Source organism: Lissotriton helveticus, chromosome 10, assembly GCF_964261635.1.
Source record: "Lissotriton helveticus chromosome 10, aLisHel1.1, whole genome shotgun sequence".
In the NCBI taxonomy this organism is placed as follows: Eukaryota; Metazoa; Chordata; class Amphibia; order Caudata; family Salamandridae; genus Lissotriton; species Lissotriton helveticus.
Genome location: NC_136071.1, coordinates 97,055,514 through 97,079,339, shown reverse-complemented (window position 1 = coordinate 97,079,339; position 23,826 = coordinate 97,055,514). Strand labels below are relative to the sequence as shown.

General features: G+C 48.3%; 1 protein-coding gene across 1 annotated transcript in view; it reads right to left on the bottom strand.

Moving 5' to 3' along the window:
- The window catches only part of LOC144785066 (bone morphogenetic protein 1-like), a 45,742-nt gene extending 22,165 nt beyond the window's left edge, over nt 1-23,577 (bottom strand). Inside the window, exon 1 of the mRNA XM_078664177.1 lies at nt 23,528-23,577. Coding sequence (XP_078520303.1) covers nt 23,528-23,534 — 7 coding nt within the window. The 5' untranslated portion in view covers nt 23,535-23,577. The remainder of the gene's footprint in view (nt 1-23,527) is intronic.
- Between the last annotated feature and the right edge of the window lie 249 nt (nt 23,578-23,826).

Here is a 23,826-nt window from a genome sequence, read left to right as displayed (position 1 = left end):
AACTCGCACCTGTTGAAGGTAATAGCTGCCAAGTTTCTACCATCTCTAACTTACGGGTCGGAATTGTATAGGTGTAAGGACGCAAACGTTTTGAATACGCAACAGTCAGAGCTGTTTAAACATATTTTCCATATCCCGAGATCCGTATCCCAATCGCAGATTCGACTGGAATTTGGTCTAACAAATCAGCACCAAGTCAGACAAGCGGCCATTTTAAAAACATGTTGGAAACTAAGAGCAGCTCAAGAAGACACGCTCATGGGTCTGTGTTGGACGGAGGTGAATCACCAGAGAAAATCAAAAAATGACTGGGACACAGTATGCGTGAACGCCCTGTCTGAACTCAATCTGGAAAAGGCATGGAACACAAACCAAACCTTCGCGGCTTTTAAAAAAGTGACCAACGGAGCCGCAAAGCAAAGATCATGGCTATTAGATAAAGCAGCAATAGCAAACAAAAAACACGGGTGGACGGTGTTGGCTACGTATGGGAAAATGGAGCCTCAACCTTACTTAGTCAACCACATATCCACGGCTGCCCAAAAGACTCTTCTAAACCTACGGCTCGGCTCTTCCACCTTAAAAGAACATACACCAGCATGGAAGCAATCATGGCCATCAACTGACTGCAGACTATGTGGACAAAAGGAAGAATCATTGTTGCACATACTATGCATCTGCCCCTCTCTGAAAAATTTGAGACGTTACTTTCTCCTCCACGCATTCCGTTCTTTTAAAATCAGATCATGCCGCTCGGCTGTCATGCTAGCACTGAATAGCCAACAATTGCAGACAGCTTGTAGAGCCGCAAGATTCTGTCAAAAGTCACTGGAGCTAATACAAACTACTGAGAAACACGATACTAAAGGTCTGAAGTCGGATGCGTGAAGTGTAACGAACTGATCCACTGAACCCCCTCTCTCCTCTCATAAATACACCAACAACATGGATATTTAGTTTTTTCTCTTTTTAACCATTTGAGACTTTGTACTCTTTTTAAATCATGTGTTTTATGTTACAATATTGTAATGGTTTTAATTAACTAAATACCATAAACATTTCTTCTTGGTTAATATCACTGGGTCAGCTTTGGGCTCCTTCAAGAGAGACGTGGTGAATGCTCACTACATTCAGGTGGGAACTGCACCTCTGATCAGTCACATTCATGTTATCTGGAATTAAATATAGGAGCATGTCTTTAAGGCGTGCTGATAGGCCATGTTGAGACTTTGGTTCTGCTGGACAATTTCCTACGCAAAAAAACAGTTGATGGACAGAATGCATAACAATGCCATACATTCATCTCAGTACAGAGATCTGGGCCTAAATCCATTGTTTGTTTGCTCCCCATGCCACTCCAGTTTGAACCAGCCATGTGCAAATCAGTCTTGACCCTGTGCCCAATGGGAACAGTCCAGCCCAAACTGCCAGACCAGGTCCTCCCTGGACTGGAAACAAGAATCCTAGGACCGGTTTGGGGGTTTCACCCCTCATCAGCCAGGCTTGCTTGATTCCAGTGGCATGGAGATCACAGGACCCACGTTTGGGCATACCTGTCCCACTTGGGGTGACAAATGCAAAAAGAACAATTGATGGACAGAATGCAAAACAATGTCATACATTCACCTCAGTACAGAGATCTGGGCCTAAATCCATCGTTTTTTTTTGCTCCCCATGCCATTCCAGTTTGAACCCAACCATATGCAAATCAATTTTGACCCTGTGCCCAATGGAAACAGTCCAGCCTGAACTGCCAGGTCAGGTCCTCCCTGGACTGGAAACATGCATCCTAGGACCGGTTTTGGGGTTTCACCCCTCATCAGCCAGGATAGCTTGACTCCAGTGGAACGGACAATTTCCTACAGCCTTCCTCTTATCCATATTGAAAGAGGGCTGCGATGCAGGCATGATGGGTGGAGTCACAGTGTGGAGCAAGGCGAGCTCACAAAGTGACTGTATACCATCAGATAGTAACCATTTTTCTTTTTTTTTTAAGGCTCAATTTGGGGTATTCTTCAGTACTTGTGTATTGTTCCGGGAATATCAAACAATTTGTGCCCAGCCGTTGGTGTTCCAAGTTAAGCCCAACACATAGAAACAGAGATAAGTAGGTCGTAACTTCCCTACCACTATCTCACCCATACTTTTAATTTTGTCCAGTTACTTTTTTATTAAACATTGTATAAAAGCATTAACCAGGACAATTTTAACATTTACACTCTTTTTTGTTCGCACCCCACACTTCACTACCAGCTCCACTGCAATCGCAGGTGTTGAAGCACACCCAAGTGACGCTAGGCCACTTGGGTGGGCCCCGATGATGAAGCAAGTCACCACTAGGTGGTGAGTGAGGGGTTTCCTAACAAAGGAACAATGTTTCCTGAGTTTAGACAAAAGCCTTCTGTTACCCTTCTGTTACCCTCATCGGGTAGTACTCCTCCATTTTGTTCTTCTGAACCAAGTTAAGCCCACACATTGCTGTGTAGCCAGTTGTACCGACTGCTGTTCAATTATTTCTTTTGCTTTGTTTTGGTCCCTTTAGATTAGTTGGTGTGATAATGTCTAGCATTTTTGTTTTGGTCCCTTTAATTTAGTTGGTGTGATAATTTCTAGCATTCTAGTGCTGTTCAGATGGAACATTCCTAGAAGGACTCCACCAGCCACATGCATCAACAGAAGGAATTGCGATTCCTAAATAGCGATTAAGAAATTGCGATTCCTAAATAGGGATTTTTAAGGAATCGCTATTTAGGAATCGCAAAAGCCTTTCATGTAGGAATCTCTATAAAAATAGCGATTCATACACATTCCTTAATTGCTACTCGCAAATTGCGAGTCGCAATTAAGGAATGCTGTCCTATTCATTCCTATGGGCCTCCAGGCCCATAGGAATGTACCAGTAGGTACTCGCAAATACTCGCAAATTGCTCATGCAATTTCAAGGGTGTCAAAATGACACCCTGTTGCACCCCTGAAATTGATCTGTGCACATATGTTGTACACACACATGCCCTAAGGGCATGTGTGTGTGCAACATGAAACTTTGAAAAATGCACAAAAGTTCATTTTTCAAAGTTTTTGCAAATTACCATGAAGTTCCACTTCATGGTAATTTGCTACTCCTATTAGCGAAATTGCTAATTTTTTTACTTTGATGCATTGCATTTAAGGAATCTCAATTTGGAGATTCCTTAAACGCAATCGCAATTTAAGGAATCTCAATTTGGGATTCCTTAAATGCAATTGCAATTTAAGGAATCTCAATTTAGAGATTCCTTAAATTGCGATTTTTGCATCTGGGATGATGCATCCCAAATGCAAAAATACCCGTCGCAAAGGGGCAGCGCGACCGGTTTTTAGCTTGATGCATGTGGCTGCATATTCTGTGATTTCCGGAGGTGTTTTTTTGTACTGAGATGGGTGTGATGTAGAAGCGATTTTGACAATTTTTAGTTTGATGGCCATTGCTCTCTGGTGCATGATGCGGTGAGGAAATTGGATCTACCTCATTCACAGGAGTTGGAATCTGATCAATGAGTGTTCCGACCAAAACTGGTGTTGTACTGATAGAACAGGTATTTCAGCACTATATATATATATATAAGCTCCAGGTCTAGCGTGTTGCTTGCCTTTCTTTGGGGTCATACAAGAGTTGGCTGAACCCCCAGCGATACTTTGCAGTTTATGAAGATTGAAGCCTGTTTGTTCCCAGGAATGTCTGTCCACAGGTTAAAATCTCTAACCATAGATCTTCTGGGCTTTGGTTTGCAGGTAGAGTACCAGATCCAGGTCCTCCTCAAGGAAGGGTTCATCAACCCACCTGTGTGAGATCACTGCTGTGATGATCATATTTGGGATGACCTAGCAATTATCTACCAGACATTCATACAGCTCCTTTGTGGATACCATGATATTGGCACACAGCAGGTCATGAGTCAACACAATAGTCTCTTGCACCTTTACCTGCCTTATTATTTTTGTAAATTATTCTGTGGCTCAAGGGGATGCAACTCAAAGTCTTTCAGGTTTCAGTCAAGCCTCGCTGAGAGCCGGATTCACTGACCAACGTATGGATGTTGAAAACAAATAATGGACATTGATGACCAAACCAAGGTGAGACATTCGGCACTGGTGGGTCATACACCAGACGGTGTTCATCAGACCCTTTCTGCCATTGGTGTAGGTACAGTAAAGGAGTCTATGACATGGAGCCATAAGGTAACCCTAAGCATGATGTGCCGATCATCTAAACATCACCATTCAAGTTTTTAAGCATCGCATGAATGGGGCCCTGCTCTCTGTATAATGACCAGTGGTATAACAAGAATACCGTGTGCTCTAATGGAAAAAAGGACAGTAGCCCCCGTTCCCTATCTGTATATCAAAAGGCAGTCATAATTGGGGTGCAGTGGCTCCCTCACAACTCCAAGCCTCTATAACACTGCACCTGCTACATTAAACATCATCTACGCCCTGATGGTGACAGAGGGGTGAGTCTGGTGGCTCAGTGGGTTAATGCATCAACTCCAGGAATCTCGGTTTGATCTCGATGTGAGTCCATTCAACCTTTCATCTTTCTGAGGTCAATAACATGAACTCCATTGCATTGGGTAATAAAACAAGTGAGAGCCAAGATGCCTCAAAGTTGAACCTTGTGCAACACAAATAAGTGTTACGTTAGAAGCCGTTTATGTATGTCCTTCTGACACCAGAGCACTACCAGGTGTGTACCTTCTACAAGCCCTGTCCCTCCATATTACAAACAGGACAGTGCCTGATGAAGCAGTGAGGCGCTCTACAATCCTTTTCAAAGTGGAGTCCTCCAAGTGAGAAACTTCTATGCCACTGCCCCGTTCCCTTACCAAAGGAAGAACGTATAATTTCAACTGGACTCCTCTAGTCACAGGGTGAGCTGAGCGTGTTAGGTCACACGTCTGCAGAAGCTCCTTAAACCAATGCTCCTAAGTTGCTCAAGTCCATACATGTGTAGATTACATTACTATTTGTAATAATATTGGTGTTTTTATTGTTATTATTATTTTTATTGTTCTATTCATATAGCGCAGACCTCACTGCATGGAGAGGGGATTGCTCACATATAACGTTTAACATGAATTTTTAGTGCGTCGCCAAAGGATAAGAAGTTTAAATCGAGTCTGAGTCCTTCAGGGAGTAGATAATCTAGATTAAGTTACTAGTTTAAAAATGTCTTTGTATTCTGGAAAGTGTAGTCCTGTTTATCCCATCATAAACACAGACCTACAAGTAGACAAATGCCCAAAAAACTTGGACAGGAAGAGCTACTTACTCAAGGACCGGGGAGACTCTGCTCTAGGCAGCTCTAAGAATTCATAGCCACAGGCTTCAATGATACTCTCTCTTCTTGATACTGATTGCCCAAGTAATCACTGGATGAGCGGCTATGGCCCTATGTCACTATGTTCACAAGCATTGCCAAAGCCAATAGGTCTGGCTTTGGTCACCAGCCTTTTGACTTTGTCAATGCTTGTTTTATTTTGTGAAGGTCTTTACAAAACTTTATTATTAGGGAAGCTGCAGGGCCCTACTGAGTTAAAAAAAAGATCCATGGTTAAAAGCAAAAACAATGTTTTCGGTCTCAAAAAGTCCACATTGCTATAGCAGTCGCTGACACTTAAGGGAACTACTTTGTCGGAGGGCTCCTTGTAGAAGGGTCGAATGACATCACTCGCACTGAAGTTACACAGGAGTGGGCTGAACCAGACCCATGTTGTATGCTGTGGTGGGAGGAAACAAAATGTAATTGAGACAATAACCAGTCCACCGGTTGAAGAGAGTTTGCTGGAAATCCCTGTAAATAATAATAACATACATATAATTTTAGTAAAATCAAAATGTCTTAAAACCTAAAATTGCTATCAGACGGCCTAAGTTGACTTTTGTGTGTTTTTTAAATGAAGTGCTAATTGGAATAAATAAACAGCACAACCTACTTTTGAGTAACACAACGAAATCTCACCTTTTGCAAAAACACCACCAATTTGTTACCTTGAGTTGAAGAACTCTAAGTATGAGTGAATATTTGCAGCAGCTTCTTGAGCAAATACCAAGGTGAGTTAAAGCGGCAAACAAAGGAGAGGTCAGAACCAGAGGGAGAAAGGAGAGGTCAGAACCAGAGGGAGTTATGGAGAAAGAAGAAAGGACTAGGAAGTGTCCAGGAAAGTGCAGAGAGACAAGAATAGCACTTGTATAGACACACTGAATTCTTTCCATTTCCTCAGGATTGGAAAGATGGAAGAGTGAGTCAGTCGAGAGGGATTTAAACCTGTAACGAGCAGATTACACAGATCTGTCTGTGAAAGCATCAACCCACAAGGCTATCTCCCCAGTCAGGGATAGCTGATGTGCACAGTGGTGTGGGAACAACCTTGGGGAAGCGTAGTAAGTATGAGAACAAAGAACGACAGCTTGAGAAACCAAGTTAAGGGTAAAGTTGGAAAGGGAAATGAAAGAGGAAAAGCAAGAAGAAAGAGAAAAGGGATAAACAAGACAGAATGAGTGGGAGGAAAATAGATGGTAGAGATGGGGGAGATTTGAAAACTAAGAAGGAGACCCTTGACCTTGCTGGTAGGTCGCTCCCCCACCACACAGCTCAGCCTGTGTGTCCTGACCCTGCCCCAGCTGTCGCTGGTGTAGAAGTTGAGGCCCTCCTCCACCCGCAGGCTACCACCTGCGCCTCATCCCTGTTGGCCAGTGGTAGGCCTTAGGTTTGTATCACTGTCGCTGTCTGTCTGTCTTCCCTGCACTGCCCATACTGTCTTCTGGTGTCTGTGACCGCCGTTGCCGGTCTACCCCCTGTGCCTGCATTCTTATCTGTGCCCGTTCTCTTGCCTTGTGTTCCCTGATTGTGCTCATTTTCTTGCCTTCTGCTCCCCTGATTGCGCTCGTTTTCTTGCCTTCTGCTCCCCTGATTGCACTCGTTTTTCTTGCCTTCTGCTCCCCTGATTGTACCCGTTTTTCGTGCCTTCTGCTACCCCGATTGTACCCGTTTTTTTGTGCCTTCTGCTCCCCTGATTGCACTCGTTTTTCTTGCCTTCTGCTCTCCTGATTGTACCCGTTTTTCATGCCTTCTGCTCCCCTGATTGCACTCGTTTTTCTTGCCTTCTGCTCCCCTGATTGTGCTCATTTTCTTGCCTTCTGCTCTCCTGATTGTACCCGTTTTTCTTGCCTTCTGCTCCCCTGATTGTGCTCGTTTTCTTGCCTTCTGCTCCCCTGATTGCACTCGTTTTTCTTGCCTTCTGCTCCCCTGATTGTGCTAGTTTTCTTGCCTTCTGCTCCCCTGATTGCACTCGTTTTTCTTGCCTTCTGCTCCCCTGATTGTACCCGTTTTTCGTGCCTTCTGCTACCCCGATTGTACCCTTTTTTTGTGCCTTCTGCTCCCCTGATTGCACTCGTTTTTCTTGCCTTCTGCTCTCCTGATTGTACCCGTTTTTCATGCCTTCTGCTCCCCTGATTGCACTCGTTTTTCTTGCCTTCTGCTCCCCTGATTGTGCTCATTTTCTTGCCTTCTGCTCCCATGATTGTGCTTGTTTTCTTGCCTTCTGTTCCCTCTCACTGCCCCTGATAGTGCCCGGCTGCCTTGGTGACCTCGCTGCTCCCAGTGACCCCTGCGGCCCCGCCCCCTCACTGCCCATTCGCTGCTCCTCCCGCCCACCACCCCATATAGGCCGGCCGCTGCGCGGTGAGGAGAGCGACCCTTTACCTTGCTGGTAGGTCGCTCCCCCACCACACAGCTCCGCCTGTGTGTCCTGACCCTGCCCCAGCTGCCGTGCTGTAGAAGTTGAGGCCCTCCTCCACCCGCATGCTACCACCTGCGCCTCATCCCTGGTGGCCAGTGGTAGGCCTTAGGTTTGTATCACTGTCGCTGTCTGTCTGTCTTCCCTGTACTGCCCATACTGTATTCTGGTGTCTGACCGCTGTTGCCCGTCTACCCGCTGTGCCTGCATTCTTATATGTGTCCGTTCTTGCCTTCTGCTCCCCTGATTTGTACTCGTTTTTCGTGCCTTCTGCTCCCCCTCACTGCCCCTGATTCGTGCCCGTTTTCTTGCCTCCGGTTCCCTGATTGTGCCTGTTATTCTTGCCTTCTGCTCACCTGATTGTGCGCGTTTTCTAGCCTTCCGTTCCCCCTCGCTGCCCCTGATTGTGCCTGACTGCCTAGGTGCCCTCGCCGCTCCCGCCGCTGCGTCCCCTACGTCCCTGCCCCCTCACAGCCCATTCGCTGCTCCTCCCTCCCACCACCCCATATAGGCGGGCCGCTGCGCGGTGAGGAGAGCGACCCTTGACCTCGCTGGTAGGTCGCCCCCCCCCACCACACAGCTCCGCCCGTGTCGCCTGACCCTGCCCCAGCTGTCGTGCTGTAGAAGTGGAGGCCCTCCTCCACCCACATGCTACTACCTGCGCCTCATCCCTGGTGGCCAGTGGTAGGCCTTAGGTTTGTATCACTGTCGCTGTCTGTCTGTCTTCCCTGTACTGCCCATACTGTCTTCTGGTGTCTGTGACCGCTGTTGCCTGTCTACCCGCTGTGCTTGCATTCTTATATGTGTCCGTTCTTGCCTTCTGCTCCCCTGATTTGTACTCGTTTTTTGTGCTTTCTGCTCCCCCTCACAGCCCCTGATTCGTGCTCGTTTTCTTGCCTCCAGTTCCCTGATTATGCCCGTTTTTCTTGACTTCTGCTCCCCTGTTTGTGCTCGTTTTCTTGCCTTCTGCTCACCTGATTGTGCGCGTTTTCTAGCCTTCCGTTCCCCCTCGCTGCCCCTGATTGTGCCCGACTGCCTTGGTGCCCTCGCCGCTGCGTCCCCTATGTCCCTGCCCCCTCACTGCCCATTCGCTGCCCCTGCCTCCCGCCTCCAAGCTGCTCTTCCCTCCCACATCCCCATATATGGCGGCTGCTGCACGGTCTAAGGCAAGCCTATCTGCGCCCGTCCACGCCTGGACCGCGCTCAGCGCCAAAACCCTTGGTCCCCGCACCCGCCACGATGACCACCACCACTACAATGCAAGCACACTCCATGCTCTCAACCCTGGATGGACCCACACCTGCTTCAAGGCCGCCCCGAAACGCACAAACGGACCATTCACCTGCCAGAACTGCAGCTACACCAGCCTCAGAGCAGCCAAACAACCCTCCAAGAAAGACCTCAACCACCTCCGATGCATCCTACTGAACACCCGCTCCACACGCAAACACGCCGTCGAGCTCTGGGGCCTGCTCGACACATCATCCCCGGACCTCGCCTTCCTGACAGAGACATGGATGAACGACTTCTCCGCACCCGACATTGCCATAGCCATCCCAGATGGCTACAAGGTCACCCGCAGAGACCGCACCAACGGAGTCGGAGGAGGAATCGCTATCGTCCACAAAAACAGTATCAGCGTCTCGACCAGCACTGAGGACACTCAGCACCGCCAAACACATGCATTTCCAGATCCACACAGACCCCAACTCCACCCTCAGAGGCACCCTCGTCTACAGACCCCCCCCCGGACCCAGACCCCAGTTGAGCGACTCCATCGCCGACTTCGTCAGCACGCACGCCCTGACCTCCACCGACTACATTCCCCTCGGAGACTTGATCTTTCACCTTGAGAACAACAATGACAGCAACTCAACAACCCTGATCGATAACCTCGCCAACCTCGGACTGAGGCAACTCGTCACAACACCTACCAACTCCGCTGGCCACACGCTTGACCCCATCTTCTTCACTAGCCCCCACGTCTCCTTCAGCCACACCACCGAACTCCTCTGGACCGACCACCGCTGCATCCACTTCTCCTTCCAGAAACCCACCACACACCAGCGCACCCAACAGATCCCTCGCCGCTACTGGAGAAAAATCACGAAGACCAACTGCATGCAAACCTCGCTCTCAGCCCACCCACCAACACCGACGATGCTGCTCACAGCCTCACACGCTGGATCGACGACTGCGCCAACACCCTCGCCCCAGCTGAAGAAACCCCCCCACAGAGACACCAGCAAGAGGGCCAGCTGGTTCACCCTAGAACTCCTAGCCTCCAAGCGAGCCTGCCGGAAACTAGAGAAGAAATGGCACAGCGAACAGACTCCGGACAGCCACGCAGCCCACAAGGACGCCATCCGCAACCACCATCACCTCATCAGGACTGCCAAGAGGACCTCCTTCCAAGACCGCCTCGACATCAATGCATACAACAACAAGGAGCTCCTCAACATTGTGAAAGAACTCTCCAACCCCAGCTCCAACACCAATGACGTCCCGCCTTCGCAAGCCCTGTGCGACTCCCTCGCCACTTTTTTCCACCGCAAGATAGCAGACATCCACGACAGCTTCATCACCCAGACAGCCCCAACAGACAGCCCCAACAGACAGCAACACAACAGACTCTCCGCACACCATCGACCATGACCCCCTGCTAGCCAGGGCCAGCGTGAGCATCGATGACACCATCAATACCATGGGCACAGTCCACTCAGACTCCCCGTCAGACCCATTCCCGCACTACATCTTCAACAAAGCCAGCAGCTCCATCGCACCCCACCTGCGCAACGTCATCAATCTCTCCCTCAGGACTGCGACCTTCCCAGAGAGCTGGAAACACGCAGAGATCAACGCCCTACTCAAAAAACCCAAGGCAGACCCTAGAGACCTCAAGAACTTCCGGCCCATCTCCCTGCTCCCGTTCCCGGCCAAGGTCATCGAGAAGATCATCAACAGACAGCTAACCCGATACCTCGAAGAAAACAGAATCCTGGACCCTTCCATGCCAGGGTTCCGCAGCAACCACAGCACCGAAACCGCCCTCATCGCCGCCACTGACGACATCAGGACCATGCTGGACAATGGTGAGACCGCAGCCCTCATCCTCCTGGACCTCTCCGCTGCCTTCGACACAGTCTGCCACCGCACATTACGCGCACGCCTCCACGCCATAGGGATCCAAGACAGGAATAACAGCTTTATGAGAGAAAAGTGAAATAGAAGGGTTGCTGGTGAGGAATCGAGAGAATGGATAGGAGAGAGAGAGAGGGACAAATAAAAAAAACAAGGGTAGTGAAGCATGGGACTATAAGTATTGGAGGAAGAGGAGGCAAGAGGGTAGAAGAGACGGAGGAGTGCAAGAGTGAGAAGGGCAGCAAGAGAAAAGTAGAGTGCGTGAAGAAAGGGAGAAGAGACAAACGGTGGGTGGAAGATGGTGAGGAGCAGGAGGAAGGAAGAAAGGAAAGTAATATCTTAACCTCAGACAAGCGTTGGGATAAATGATGCACTGGTACTGCTAGAGAGGCAGGATGTGCAACCCTTTCCTATGGGTTTTAGACATTGTGCTTTCACTTTCTTACATATTCCTTTTTGGAACTTTAATCTTTGTATCCTGGGGTGTACCATATTCGATTGTTTGCTCCTTTTTCTACACCCCATACCTCTGCCTTTAAAAGTGCCAATTCTTCAAGGAAGGAAATGCCTTAAGTGCCTTCTGTTTCTAAGTAATGATTATCTGAATTGGAAATCTAGCAGTTTTTTAGGTTTGGCGTTAGCCAAGACCTTTTGATTTTACTACTATTATATATAAAACACACTCACTTATAGAGACTACCAGCCAACCCTCTTCTTCTCTTGGTCTTCTGTTGTGTCATTCAAATTTTCCTTCCACCCTCCACTCGCTCAGAATGGGATAATGGGTCAGCCCACTTCAGCCACTGGCTAACTTCACTGCGAGTGAAGGCATTCTGCTCTTTCACAAGAAGCACTGCCACACACACAAAGTGGATCTTTTCAGTGCCAGAGACCACTAAGGCAATGTGCACTTTCACAAGAAGCACTGCCACACACACAAAGTGGATCTTTTCAGTGCCAGAGACCACTAAGGCAATGTGCACTTTCACAAGAAGCACTGCCACACACACAAAGTGGATCTTTTCAGTGCCAGAGACCACTAAGGCAATGTGCACTTTCTGAAACCAAAAAAACGCTTTACTTTTACCAGTTGTTTTTTTTAGATTGGCTAGAGCCCGGCAGCTTCCCCAAGTGTAACATTTTGCAAAAGCCATGGCAAAACAAACATCAGCAAAGCCAAAAGGCTAGCAGCCAACACTAGATCTATTGGCTTTGCCAGTGCTTCGTTCCATCAGAGCTCAACTCAGATTTGTCCACAGGCTGCATACCTCTGCAGTATGCACTGCTTGCACTTCAGTGAATTTGTCCTAGAAAAGTAACCGGCAAGTAAATTGTTATTGTAAAGCTCCCTGCTCCCATTTTTATGCAGTCAGTTTAATTTAAAGAGAATGGGCCAACACCCTACTGGCTCAGGACTGCCCCCCCCGTAGTTCAGGGCCTCTTCTCTTCCTCAACAAAGCAGGGGGTCAGTAAAAATGGGTGCATAGGTCCTTTCTGGGCCTCTGCCTTATGATACAATCCTTGCCATGGAGAAGTGTGGCCCTGAAATGTCCCCATCGAGGGTACGTTACTTTCTAAAATCCACTGATAACATGACCGGCTTCACCCATGCCGATGATAGAGAATTTTATTAGAAATTAAAATAATATAGTTAAAACCACAAGTGCAGTATTTTATGTGCAATTTATATTGAACCGAGAAGACGTTTATAAATGTGCAATTTGAAGTAGTTAGTAATACTTATTTGTATTAGGCCACTGACTAAATGTGTTGTAACACGCATAAAATGTTTAAAACCTTGACCTTTCCATGACTATGCCTTTAATGAATAGCTTCACATAACTCTGCAAAATGTTTGATTAATAATAATGACATTTTGAAATGTTTACTGAGAAACTTTATCGTTAGATGGAATTATGAAAAATTATCACATAGGAATGTAATGCTTGAATACAGACGTTAACCTTTTAACATTTTTCCTTATGTTATAAAGGAAGATGTGGTGGTAAATCATTTCTTGTTGTTTCGATTTTGCTTAGTACATTGTTTAGCTAACATACAATTTGTTTTATTAGAAGGTTAGAAATGTAGTCTCGCTTGTGAAAAAGGAGGTCAGAGTCCAAAATACCTCATTTGTAGTCATTGTAATAACTTTGTTTCACACTTCATGATAACTGTCTGTAGTTCATTGCATTGTACGTGGGAAAGGAAGGAGCGAGCAAGTTCTCAGAAGCTGATTGGACGAGAGGAAAAGAAGATGCAACATGGATTGTAATATTTCTTTACGACTGTTTAGATTAGTGTGTGTGTTCCTAGAGTAGGGCTGGACATGCTTTTGGCCCATATGCTTTACCCTCATGCTTTCTGCATACACCATTTCCCATCCACTCCTGAGGCTGAATGCTGAAGGCTTAATGCTGAACGCAGCAAGCGGATTTGCCACATTTTAGAACCTTATTGCGGATTGTTTCATGAACCTCTCCTTATCGGATGTTCTGCTGTTATTGATGAATTGAATTTGAGCTTTACGCTCTATCTCACTTTTAACTCTCGAACTGGAATTCATCATGGGTTCATACCGACACTTTTCATCCAATTTTTAAAACAGAGATTCTTTCCTTTATGGAACTCGCTCGATGCATTATTATGATTTTGTTCTAACCATATTTTATCAATTCTGTTAAAAGATTGAGATATTGAACTATTCGAATAAAAATAGATTTTACTAAATCTTGAATAAAAATAAAACCCTTAAAATGAACTCCAACTCTCATTATTGACTGAATTTAGAAATAAACATTGTGATTATAATTTATGTGATGATTTGCTCCTCATTCTCAAATATGATGATCAAGGTATGTGGCATATTTTGATCAAGAAGAAGAAAAACAGAAAGAGAAGAGAAACCCGAGGGTGTACCAGGGCTGTGCGTGAGAGAGAGAGAGAGAGAGAGAGACGATAAACCACACTATTTAAATTGATTCCCACTCCAGCAGATTCTGGTAGCAGAGGGAAGGTTAACGTCTTGAAAAGACGAGCTATAAAATACTTGCCCAAGTTAGAGTAATGCACGAGTGGCAGAGCCCAATGCCCAGAACTTGAAGGCTGATAAGGTGGAATTAGCGAAGGCAGATGCTGTTTTGTTTGAGTATTAATAGTGTGATGCGTCATGATATTTGATTATTTGTTGTGTTATTGAGAAGTGATTTAGGATATGTAAATTCAATGATTTGATTAAATTATATTTTTTTGTGGAGAAGTTAAAGAGTTATCAGGCTCGGCGTAGCCTAAGAGCCCCGGATATCGATATTGAACTTAATAGAAAAGTGTAGAATGCACTTTATGGTTTTCTTGCCTGCTGAATGTTTGTGGTGTAGACTATGACGTACCGTTGACTACACAATTGAGATAGGGATTATAATAATCTGTTGTCATTGTATTAATATTGAATGATGTTGGCAGAACCGTATTGTCCAAAGGGTGATGCTACATTGATCAGAGTGATCAGAGTGATTTCCCGCTGGTCTAGATTTCACTTGCGAATGTGAAAATCTTTTTTTATGGAAAAAGTCAGAAGGTGTAAAAACCTTAATATTCCCATTGTTGAATTGCTCTGATTTTCTTTGGTGACGCAAGCAAAGATTGTTTGATCCAATTTGTTAAATGTTGTAGAATTGTGTTTATAAGAAAAATTGTAAAGGAGGATGAATTGCTGCAAGGTACAAGACCATACGTCATAGTGTGCTGCGCTGGAATTGGTTGGTTGGTGTATTGTTGCACTGTGATTGGTTGATGACGAAACAGAATGTCACACTGTGATAGGTCAGGTGTTTTTTTTTTTTAAGTATTTTATTGATTTTCAACACACACATAACCCCCCCCCCCTAATATCGGCACAGTGTTAATAGGTCACTTTACTTGATACATTGCATGGAGTCATTTCCTCAGTAATGCGCGTATTCACAGCTTAATCAATATCACAGTAAGCTTCCCAGCCTCCACTTCTTGTAGCAGTAGCAGCATCATTACATATATTCATTACACCCCACAACATATTTATAGAGTCTTAGCTTAGTGCTTCCCCCTCCCTCACCCCCAACCCCTTTCAGCGGTGTGCTCCTAGTATTCTAAGCCAGAATTTTCAATCATCAGCATCATGCAAGGGTGTGTGGACCTCCTATTGTGTTTGAGTTGCTTTCCGGTTCCTGCCAATTCCGACCCCACTTCCTTCCCCCTCAGCCAAATCAAACCTATCTACAACCTATGCGCATCGACAATCTCCTGAGGAGCCTCTAGAGAGTCAGTGTCCGAATCCGGTTCTGGCAACTTCAGTAGTGTCACCAGGGCCTCCCATGCCTGTGCTGTTTCCATCGCCTTTTCATTATTCGCTCTTCTGGCCTGCCGGAACTTGACCATACCCTCCGTGCCGCCCAAGCTGTGAATTCCGTCTGCCATCGTTCAATGCAAGGGCCCTGTTTAGATTTCCACTTCCTTGTTAGTTCTCGTTTAGCTAATAATAACCCCCGATCAATAAATTTGCTTGTGACCTTAGTTCGTGCTGTATGAGGAAACCCGTGCAGTATGCATGCTCCCATGTTGGGCTCTATCTGCCTATCCGTCACTCAGCATAGGGCATCTACCACCTCCTCCCAGTACGTTCCATGCTGCGGGCAATTACACATCATATGCTGGAAATCTGCTGCATTCAAGTGGCACCTAGGGCAACATGCTGAGTCCACATTAAAATATTTGTTTATCTGCTCCGGGGTTATATATGCCCGAAGTATAACATAGAAATGAATAAGTTGGAATCTAGCATTCCGCGTACCCTTCCACGCCCTCTCCACTATTTTAGCCCAAGTCGATTCGGGTATAACTTTGCCCAGGTCCTCCTCCCATTTTCCTTGCAGCTGATTCAGTGGCTGCAGCCCCTCCTCTGCTATTCGCCTCTACAGGCACGTTACTGCCTTTACCGTCCCTGCTGCCATTACTACATATTGGCATGTCAGGGATGTACTTGGTTCTAACAACCCTTCCCCCCGTGTTTCTGAATCGCAGACACCAGAGCGGCATTCAGCAAAAATCACCCCTAGGCAAACCATATCTATCTTGCAATGCCTGAAAGGGCAGGAGGGCTCCCTCCTCATACAGGTCCCCGACCATTTGCAGCCCCAAATCTTCCCACGACGCCAGTGCCGACCAGTCTCCGCCATGCGGGAGCGCCGTGCACATTCCCAGAGGTATTTCCAGTGCATACGGGCGAATTACGCCTCCCCTAGGCTTGCTTCTATTCCAACACACTCTCAACGCTTTCGCCTCAAACGTCAATGAATCAGCTCGCAACCGCTGTCCAAGGACCACAAAGGTCAGAACATGTGGCAGAAACCAACGGTCCTCTGGGCCATCTGGCCCCCTAAACTCCTGAGCAACCGCCTGTGTGAGCCACTACAGCTGGGCTGCCAGATAGTACAGTTTGAAGTCTGGGACCGCCCATCCTCCCTCTGCTCTAGGCCTCATCTTCGTGGTCAATGCCACCCGCCTCCTGCCGCACCCCACAGGAATCCCCCTACCATGGTTCTGAGCATTCAAAACACCTGGCCCAGGATCCATATCGGCAACTTCCTGAAGTAATATAGTAGTCTAGGCAGAGCTACCATTTTCAGAAGCGCTACTTTTCCTGCCACCGATATTGGCAAAGTACTCCAAAATGCCATGCTCCCTTTGATCCCTCACACCGCTCTATTCACATTGCCCTCCAGAAGATCCGCCTGTTCATGATAAATGTTAGTTCCCAAATATGGCAGACAGCAGGGCTCCCACCATATCCCATCCAGTCCGTCAGGGGTCCCCAGCGCCCGATGCACCGGGAACAGGCAAGTCTTCTCCCAGTTCACACACAGCCCCGATACCGCCCCAAACCCCCACAGCAACGTCGTCGCCACTGTTAAAGCCTCGCCTGGGGCAGCTAAAAACATCAGCAGATCATCTGCGTATAGCAATATATAATGCATGTCTCCACACATCTCCTGTCCAGCATAGTACCTCCCAGATCTAGCTCGCACCGCCAGTGGCTCAATCGCCAATGCGAACAGCAACGGAGATAGCGGGTAGCCCTGTCGCGTCCCTCGTCTCACTGAGCGGGGTTGCGACACTGTCCCCCCATCCTCACCTGAGCCGTCGCAGACTCATATAGTATTTTAGTCCATCTCACGAACGCCTCCCCCAATCCCAGCTTGAGCATAACCTGGAAGAGAAAGGGCCATTCCAGACTGTCAAATGCCTTCTCTATGTCCACTGACAGAATCAAGGCAGTCGACGTCAAGTCTTGGCAGCTCTCTAGAATTCGGAGTAGCCGTCTCACATTGATGGACCTGTTATGCTTAGGGATGAAGCCCGACTGATCCCGATGGACTAACTGCGATATATATATATGGGAGTAGGCGGGATGCCAGTATCCTGCTCAGGATTTTGTAGTCATTTGTCAACATCGATAGCAGGCGATATGCCTTCATATCTGTAGCTTACCTTCAGGTTTTAGAAGGGGGATGATATTAGCCTCCCTTGTGGTCTCGGGCAGCTTCCCTCCCTTATGCGCCTCCTGATATATCACTTGCAAGCACGGAGCTAAGCAGTCCGCGTATTTGGAGTAAAATTCTACAGAGAGGCCGTCCACCCCAGGCGTTTTGTTGCGGGCCATTTGCTTAATTGCACTCCTGATCTCTCCCACCGTGAACTCACCTCCCAGCAGTTCTCCCTGCTCTTTACTCAAGCTCGGTAAATCCACCTCCTCTAAATACTCCTATACCCTTGGCACCCTGAGCCAGTTGGCTACTGTAGAGCCCGGTATAATACTTCAGAAACAAGCTGTTAATCCCGGATTGCGTGTTCACCGTCTCCCCTGTGGGGGCTATCACGCCCAATATCGGTACTCCCATGGGGATCGGGTTAGCCAACCATGCCAATAGAACACCCGATTTGTCCCCCTCAGCGTGCATCCCTGCTTTGTAATTCTTAAAATCAAAGAAGCGCAGTCTCTCTACCTGAACAGCCACTGCCTCTCTAGCTTCTGAAACCTCCGCCTGCACCCCTGGTTTTCCAGGTCAGTCGATCTCCGCGTTCCGCAGCCGGCCTTCTGCTTTCTCCAGGTCAATCAAGATTGTTTTCCTTACTCCCACCATCTTACTAATGCACGTTCCCCTGACCACAACCTTAAACGCATCCCACTCAATTTCCGCTGACGTCGCCGTCCCCGCGTTCTCCTCAAAGTATTGGTCAATACCCGTCCCCAGCTCCTCACCAAAGACCGGGTCTGCCAGTGCCTCCAGTCGGTGCCGCCAGGTCGGTATGACCGCCCTCTCTCGATTCCATTGTATCCGCACTATCAACGAGTTGTGATCCAATATTGTTCTCGCCAGATACTCACTACTCATCACTTTGGAGTGAACGTCAGGGGTGCATCCAGCCTCACATGCAAGTTGTGAAGGCCAGAATAATAAGAATAATCTGTCTCTTCCAGATGCTGGGCACGCCACGTGTCAATCAGCCCCCAATTCATCTGCCAGGCGCTTCTTGCCTTGGAGATCCTGTGTACTGGAGCACCAGATAGCGGGGGGTGGGACCTGTCTAGCTCCACAGCCGCTATGGAGATTAAATCTCCCCCCATTATTGTAGCAGTAGTTAAGTATGGTACTAGGCTCCCCGACAATCTCTCGAAAAAGAAGGGTTGGTCTATATTGGGGGCATACACACTGCACAGTGTGATATCCACTCCATTTAGCCATCCCATCACCGCTACAAACCTTCCCTCTGGGTCAATCAATTGCTACGTTGGCTGAAAAGGGACACCCGCTCTAACCCATACCAAGGCACCCCAGGCAAACGCTGAGTAAGTCGTGTAGAATAACTGCCAACTCCACCTCTTTTTTCAGAGCCGCCCCCTCTAACTGGTTAATATGTGTTTACTAAAGGAGCGCTATATGCACCCCTCGACGCACCAGGAAAGCATGAAACCTTATGGCGCCTCTGCATTGAATGAAGCCCCCTCACATTCCAGGTAATACATTTCATATCATGTAATGTCCCCATTTGTCAAACATTTCCTACTCCGCCAACACCCCACATCCAAGAGCACACTGGTAGCACTAGCATCCCCAACCCTCCCCCAAGTCCTCCCCAACTCCCTCCCCCAGAACAGGTGCTACAACTTTAGAACCCATCCAAACTACTTCTCAAATGCTTCCCCAACACCCCTAAGGAGCTGACCCACACAAACTGGCCCTAAGCTTCAGAGAGTCGGACTCTTAGTATCCCACCATCCTGCGCTTGACCCCCTTAACACTAACCTAGCCTCTTCCGGGGCTATAGGGCTGCAAGACTTCCTCCACATATGTTCCACAGCGCCCCCACTCCCCAGCTCTCAATAGTCAGGTACCGACCAACCAAGTCTGTAGCTAGCCCCTCCTTCCACACCCAGCCCCCCACCCAGTGCACTACCAATGTCCAGACAGAGTCTACATCACCCATCTACGATCTCATCCACCATCCCACCTGTCACATGAGGCAACTTCAGGCTCCCAGTCTCCGATTGCTCATTGTCCTCTTCCAAGAACCCCTCTTCCGATTCCGTCACCGCTGGGGATGGTCACCCCCCCCCCGCCTCTCGCGAGATAGCCCTGACGGCCTGCAAAGCGGCTGTTCACTCCTTCTCCGTTTGCGTCTGTCGGCTACTGGGGGATGTCGCCGATTGCGTCGCAGTCTGTGCGGTCGAGGTCCCTCTGTGCCTGCAGTCACACCACTACCCACTTCTCCGATTCCTGCCTTATACATCTCCAGCCAGTCCCAGGCCTCCTCAGGGCTGTCATGAAATGACATCTTGTTGTCTATAATTATCCTCAAGCATGCCAGAAACATCAGCACATTTTCTGATCTCAAATTCGCAATTTGACTGCCACGAACGAGACCCTGCGACGCTGGACCTCAGGTGTATAATCCGGGAACAATGTCACCTTGCTGTTGTCTACTGTGTAGGAGCCCGCTGTCCTGGCTTTGTTCAGTAGTAGATCTCTATCCTTGCAATTAAGCAGCCTGGCCACCACCGGCCTTTTCGGTCTCCCGGGGGCCAAAGGCCTGGCTGGCACTCTGTGGGCCCTCTCCAACGTAAAGAAGGAAGACAGTCCCGCCGTTGCGACGGTCCCCTTCAACCACTCCTCCAAGTATTCCACCATATTGGAGCCTTCCACTTCTTCAGGCAGCCCCACCACCCGAATGTTGTTTCTCTGGTTCCTCCCTTCAGCTTCTCTGCTCGCCACTCCAGGAGCTGCGCTGCCATCGACTTCTGGGCTGGTTCCAGGACTTCTATGGCTATCTCCGTTTGTTTCACCCTGTCGGCCAATTAGGCGCGGTCTGCTCTGAGCAACACTAGACCCTGCATCACATGCGCTATGTCCAGTTGCAAGGCCTCCTTGGTGTCCATTATGGCTTTCAGTACTTGATCGGCCTGTTGCAGGAGCATCCCTTGTGGACGTTGTTGCGATCCCTCTCTTGCTCCGCTGGCACCCCGCTTGCTTCCCTCTTGGCTTCCCCATGGTCCCTTAGGTCTCAAGGTCATTAGATCATCAGGAGCCCGCTATAAGGCTCCTCCTTTTCACGGACACCGTTCTTCGCCTTCTGTCAGACTCACACACCCCCGACAGGTTTGACCACCAAGCCCAGCTGGGCCGCACCAAACCGCAGTCTCAACCCTCCAGGCGAGCGTCTCTCTAGCTGGGCATCATAGGCTCCGTTCCAGCCACGGGTCCCACTTCAGGCCAGCGGTCTCCAGCTGCGGAGTCTCTCTCGTCGCTCTGGGCCACAGCACCACTTCAGTGCCCGCTCCTGCCAAGCTCGTCGCACAGCCCCTTAGTCGTCTCAGCTGCGGGATTGCTCCTCATGTCACTGCCGCCAGCCCCCTCGCTTCACAGTGTTCTTGCTCCAGTCTCCCCTTGCTACGGTCACTCTCTGGTTATTCCATACGCTTCCGCTCCTAGCCCCTCATTTTCTCCTCGCCCTGCTAGGCCCCACCAGCTGGCCAAGTATCGCCTCTTCCTCCGTCCTACAGATTCAGTTGAAATGATTGTTAGCTCCTCAAGTGGGCAACGTGTTCGTCCAACCCCACTCGGTCAGCAGTTCCCTCCAGGCATTAGGTCGCTCCCCGCTGGAATCGTCCCGTTCTCAGGGATTCCTCTGCCAAACAAGCAGTAGCCAGGAGCAGGCCGGCTGCCTATTCCAACAGCTCCTCTGCAATGCTAGCCTCGCCGGGGCAGTTCTCCTCCCGGTCCGTCACCCTGCTCCAGCTCTCCTCAGTTGCTGCCCTGCACTGCCTCTTAAATTACACTCAGCCCCAGGGCTCCAAGTCTCGGCCAGCCCCGCTGGTTTCCACCATACGCCACAGCAAGAGCAGCTCCATGTGCCTTACAATACAAGGCCGTTCCTCTGCACAGCAAACAGGGTTGTCTCGCAAGCGGCTCCAACAGTCCTCCCCTGCCTCAAGCCCCGACTCGCGGCCCCATTTAGGTGCACCAGCCTTACTTTTCCCCTTCCGTTGGGGTTGCCACAGTTCTGCCAGGGGGTCAGGGCAGCCCCGCTCACGGGCACGAGCCGCCCCCGTTGTGCCCGATGTGCCTCCAAGCCTCCGTGAGGTCACCGATTCCGCTCCTGAGCAGAGGGAGGGGGTGCCCACCAATACGCTCGCCCTGCTCCTCACAGCGACCGGGCACAGTCCATTGCCACTCCTCCGCTAGGCGTTCCAGACATTCAACAGCCGTTCAGGGCCCCCCTGGATCCACCAACGGCTAGAGTACTCAACCGCCGCGCTTCCCTGCTGGGTAGCTCCAGGAGCTCGAGGGGCAGAAAACCCTCGCCCCCTCTAGCGATTCCCATCTTGGGGCCACTCTGGTGGAGTCCTCCCTGCCAGCGGTCCTTCCCAGTGCTCTCACTCCAAGCCTCCGTCGCAGCCAGCAGGGACACAGACCTCCAACGCCGCCATCTTGTGTCCGCGACTTGGCTCCCCCTCTAGCCGACAGATCGCTCGAAAGCCCCGCTGCATAACTAGCTCTCTCGGCACCGGGTCCTCTAGCCTCACGCCACTGTCGCCCCAGGGGTTTGGGGGCTTCGTACTGCGTCTCTTAAACAGGATAAAAGACGGGGTCGGCGCCCGCTCTCATCCGCCTCGTGGCCATGCCCCGTGACAGGTCAGGTGTTGTGTGAATACTGCATTGATAATGGTTAATAAGTCGTCAAAGATATAAACTGTGAGAGGATTGGAGAAGGGGATTTGACGTTTATGGAAGAAAATCAAAAGATTGAATTTAGATTCATTTATTGAACTGGTTATTGTTGAACTTTGTAAAGATCATGAAGTGCCTTAAAGGACTTAATAATTTTGTGAAAGGTGATGTTACCATTTAGATATGGAAAGATGAGGAAGCACCTCACCAGGGTACACTTGCACATTATATTGGATTTATACATGTCTGTGGCTTTTTCAATGGTGCAAGATTACTGCAAAGGATGGGCAATTGAGTTTTCCTAGATATGGTGCCTTTGAAATTAGAAATGAAGGTTGAAGGAGAAGCTGTACAAAATGAAGCCACCACCTAGGCCCACCCAATACCAAGCACTGAATATTTGGGAGAAGGTAGCATGAGACTGGGAAAGAGTTAAATATCAGAACAGTATTTTATGTGTATAGCTCAGTGGAGTACTGCTTTTGTCACAGAGATCCCTTTGTTATTGTACAGTTCATTAGTTACAAACGTAATCTAGGTTAGAGTGTTTTATTTTTTCCCAGTGCTTCATTATCCTAATTTTGCTACAAAGGGTTTGTTTGGGTGGAAATAAATTCTTATTAGTAAAGTCAACTCTTACCAATGTGTTACGTTCTGAACCCTGAGTTTGTACTTCCCCAGACCAGGCACCCTTAAAAATGCCTACCAGTATGGAGGACATGTGAATCCTACACCTTGTAGTCCTCTTTGTCTTATGCAACATTTTCTATACATTGATTTACACACGTAGGTTTAATTGTCTCTGTATGTGTGTGTGTGTGATGTAAAATGCTCCGACACCCTACACTGGTAAGAGAAGTGCTATAAAACAAATGAATTAACTGCCCAGAGAGGGGCTATGGAGAGATGAGAGGTACTGCTGGAGGGTGATAGTGAGGGAATCATTGAAGAGCCCCATAAAGATTGTTGTATTCTGGTGCTCTGTAAGCTCATCATTCACTATGCTTTAAAAACTAATACAATTGAATATATAATGAAAAGTGGGTTGTAGAATGCACCATTTTGCTATATTTTCCAGGGGAAAACCCCCCAAATCCCACTTGTAGTGGTCGGGTTTGCATGCTGTGCTCGCTATGCACCGCATTTGGGCTGGGCTGACAAAATTTCCCAGGGCTGCTTTGGGTTCCCAGTCCAGCCCTGACAGCTGGTGTTGCTGTTTCAATTATGACAGTTGTGGTAAAATTACCACAACTTGCAACAGCACAGACAGTCCCAGACCAATTGCGACTGTCCAAATAACTATTGCCCCAACACCAACAACTCAAGTCACTCATTCCAAAAACTCACCATCCATATTGGCTTCAATTATAGGGTCGAAGATTCTCTTCAGTGGTACCCCGCCTGCAAAATGGAACACAGCATGAATATGACATGTTTACTGTGCAGAGTAAAGAGCTTGCAGGTGTGTCTGATTGGAAGACACAGAAAGTGTTGTACCCTTTTACCTCAATGCGTATATCTGTGATTTACTCAAATATTTGGCATAAAATGTTGAACCCTTTTACTACAGTCTGTATATTTGTGATTTACTCACTTGTTTGGCATTTAGTTTCGATGTGAGCACTGTTTCTATCTGTGAGAAAGTG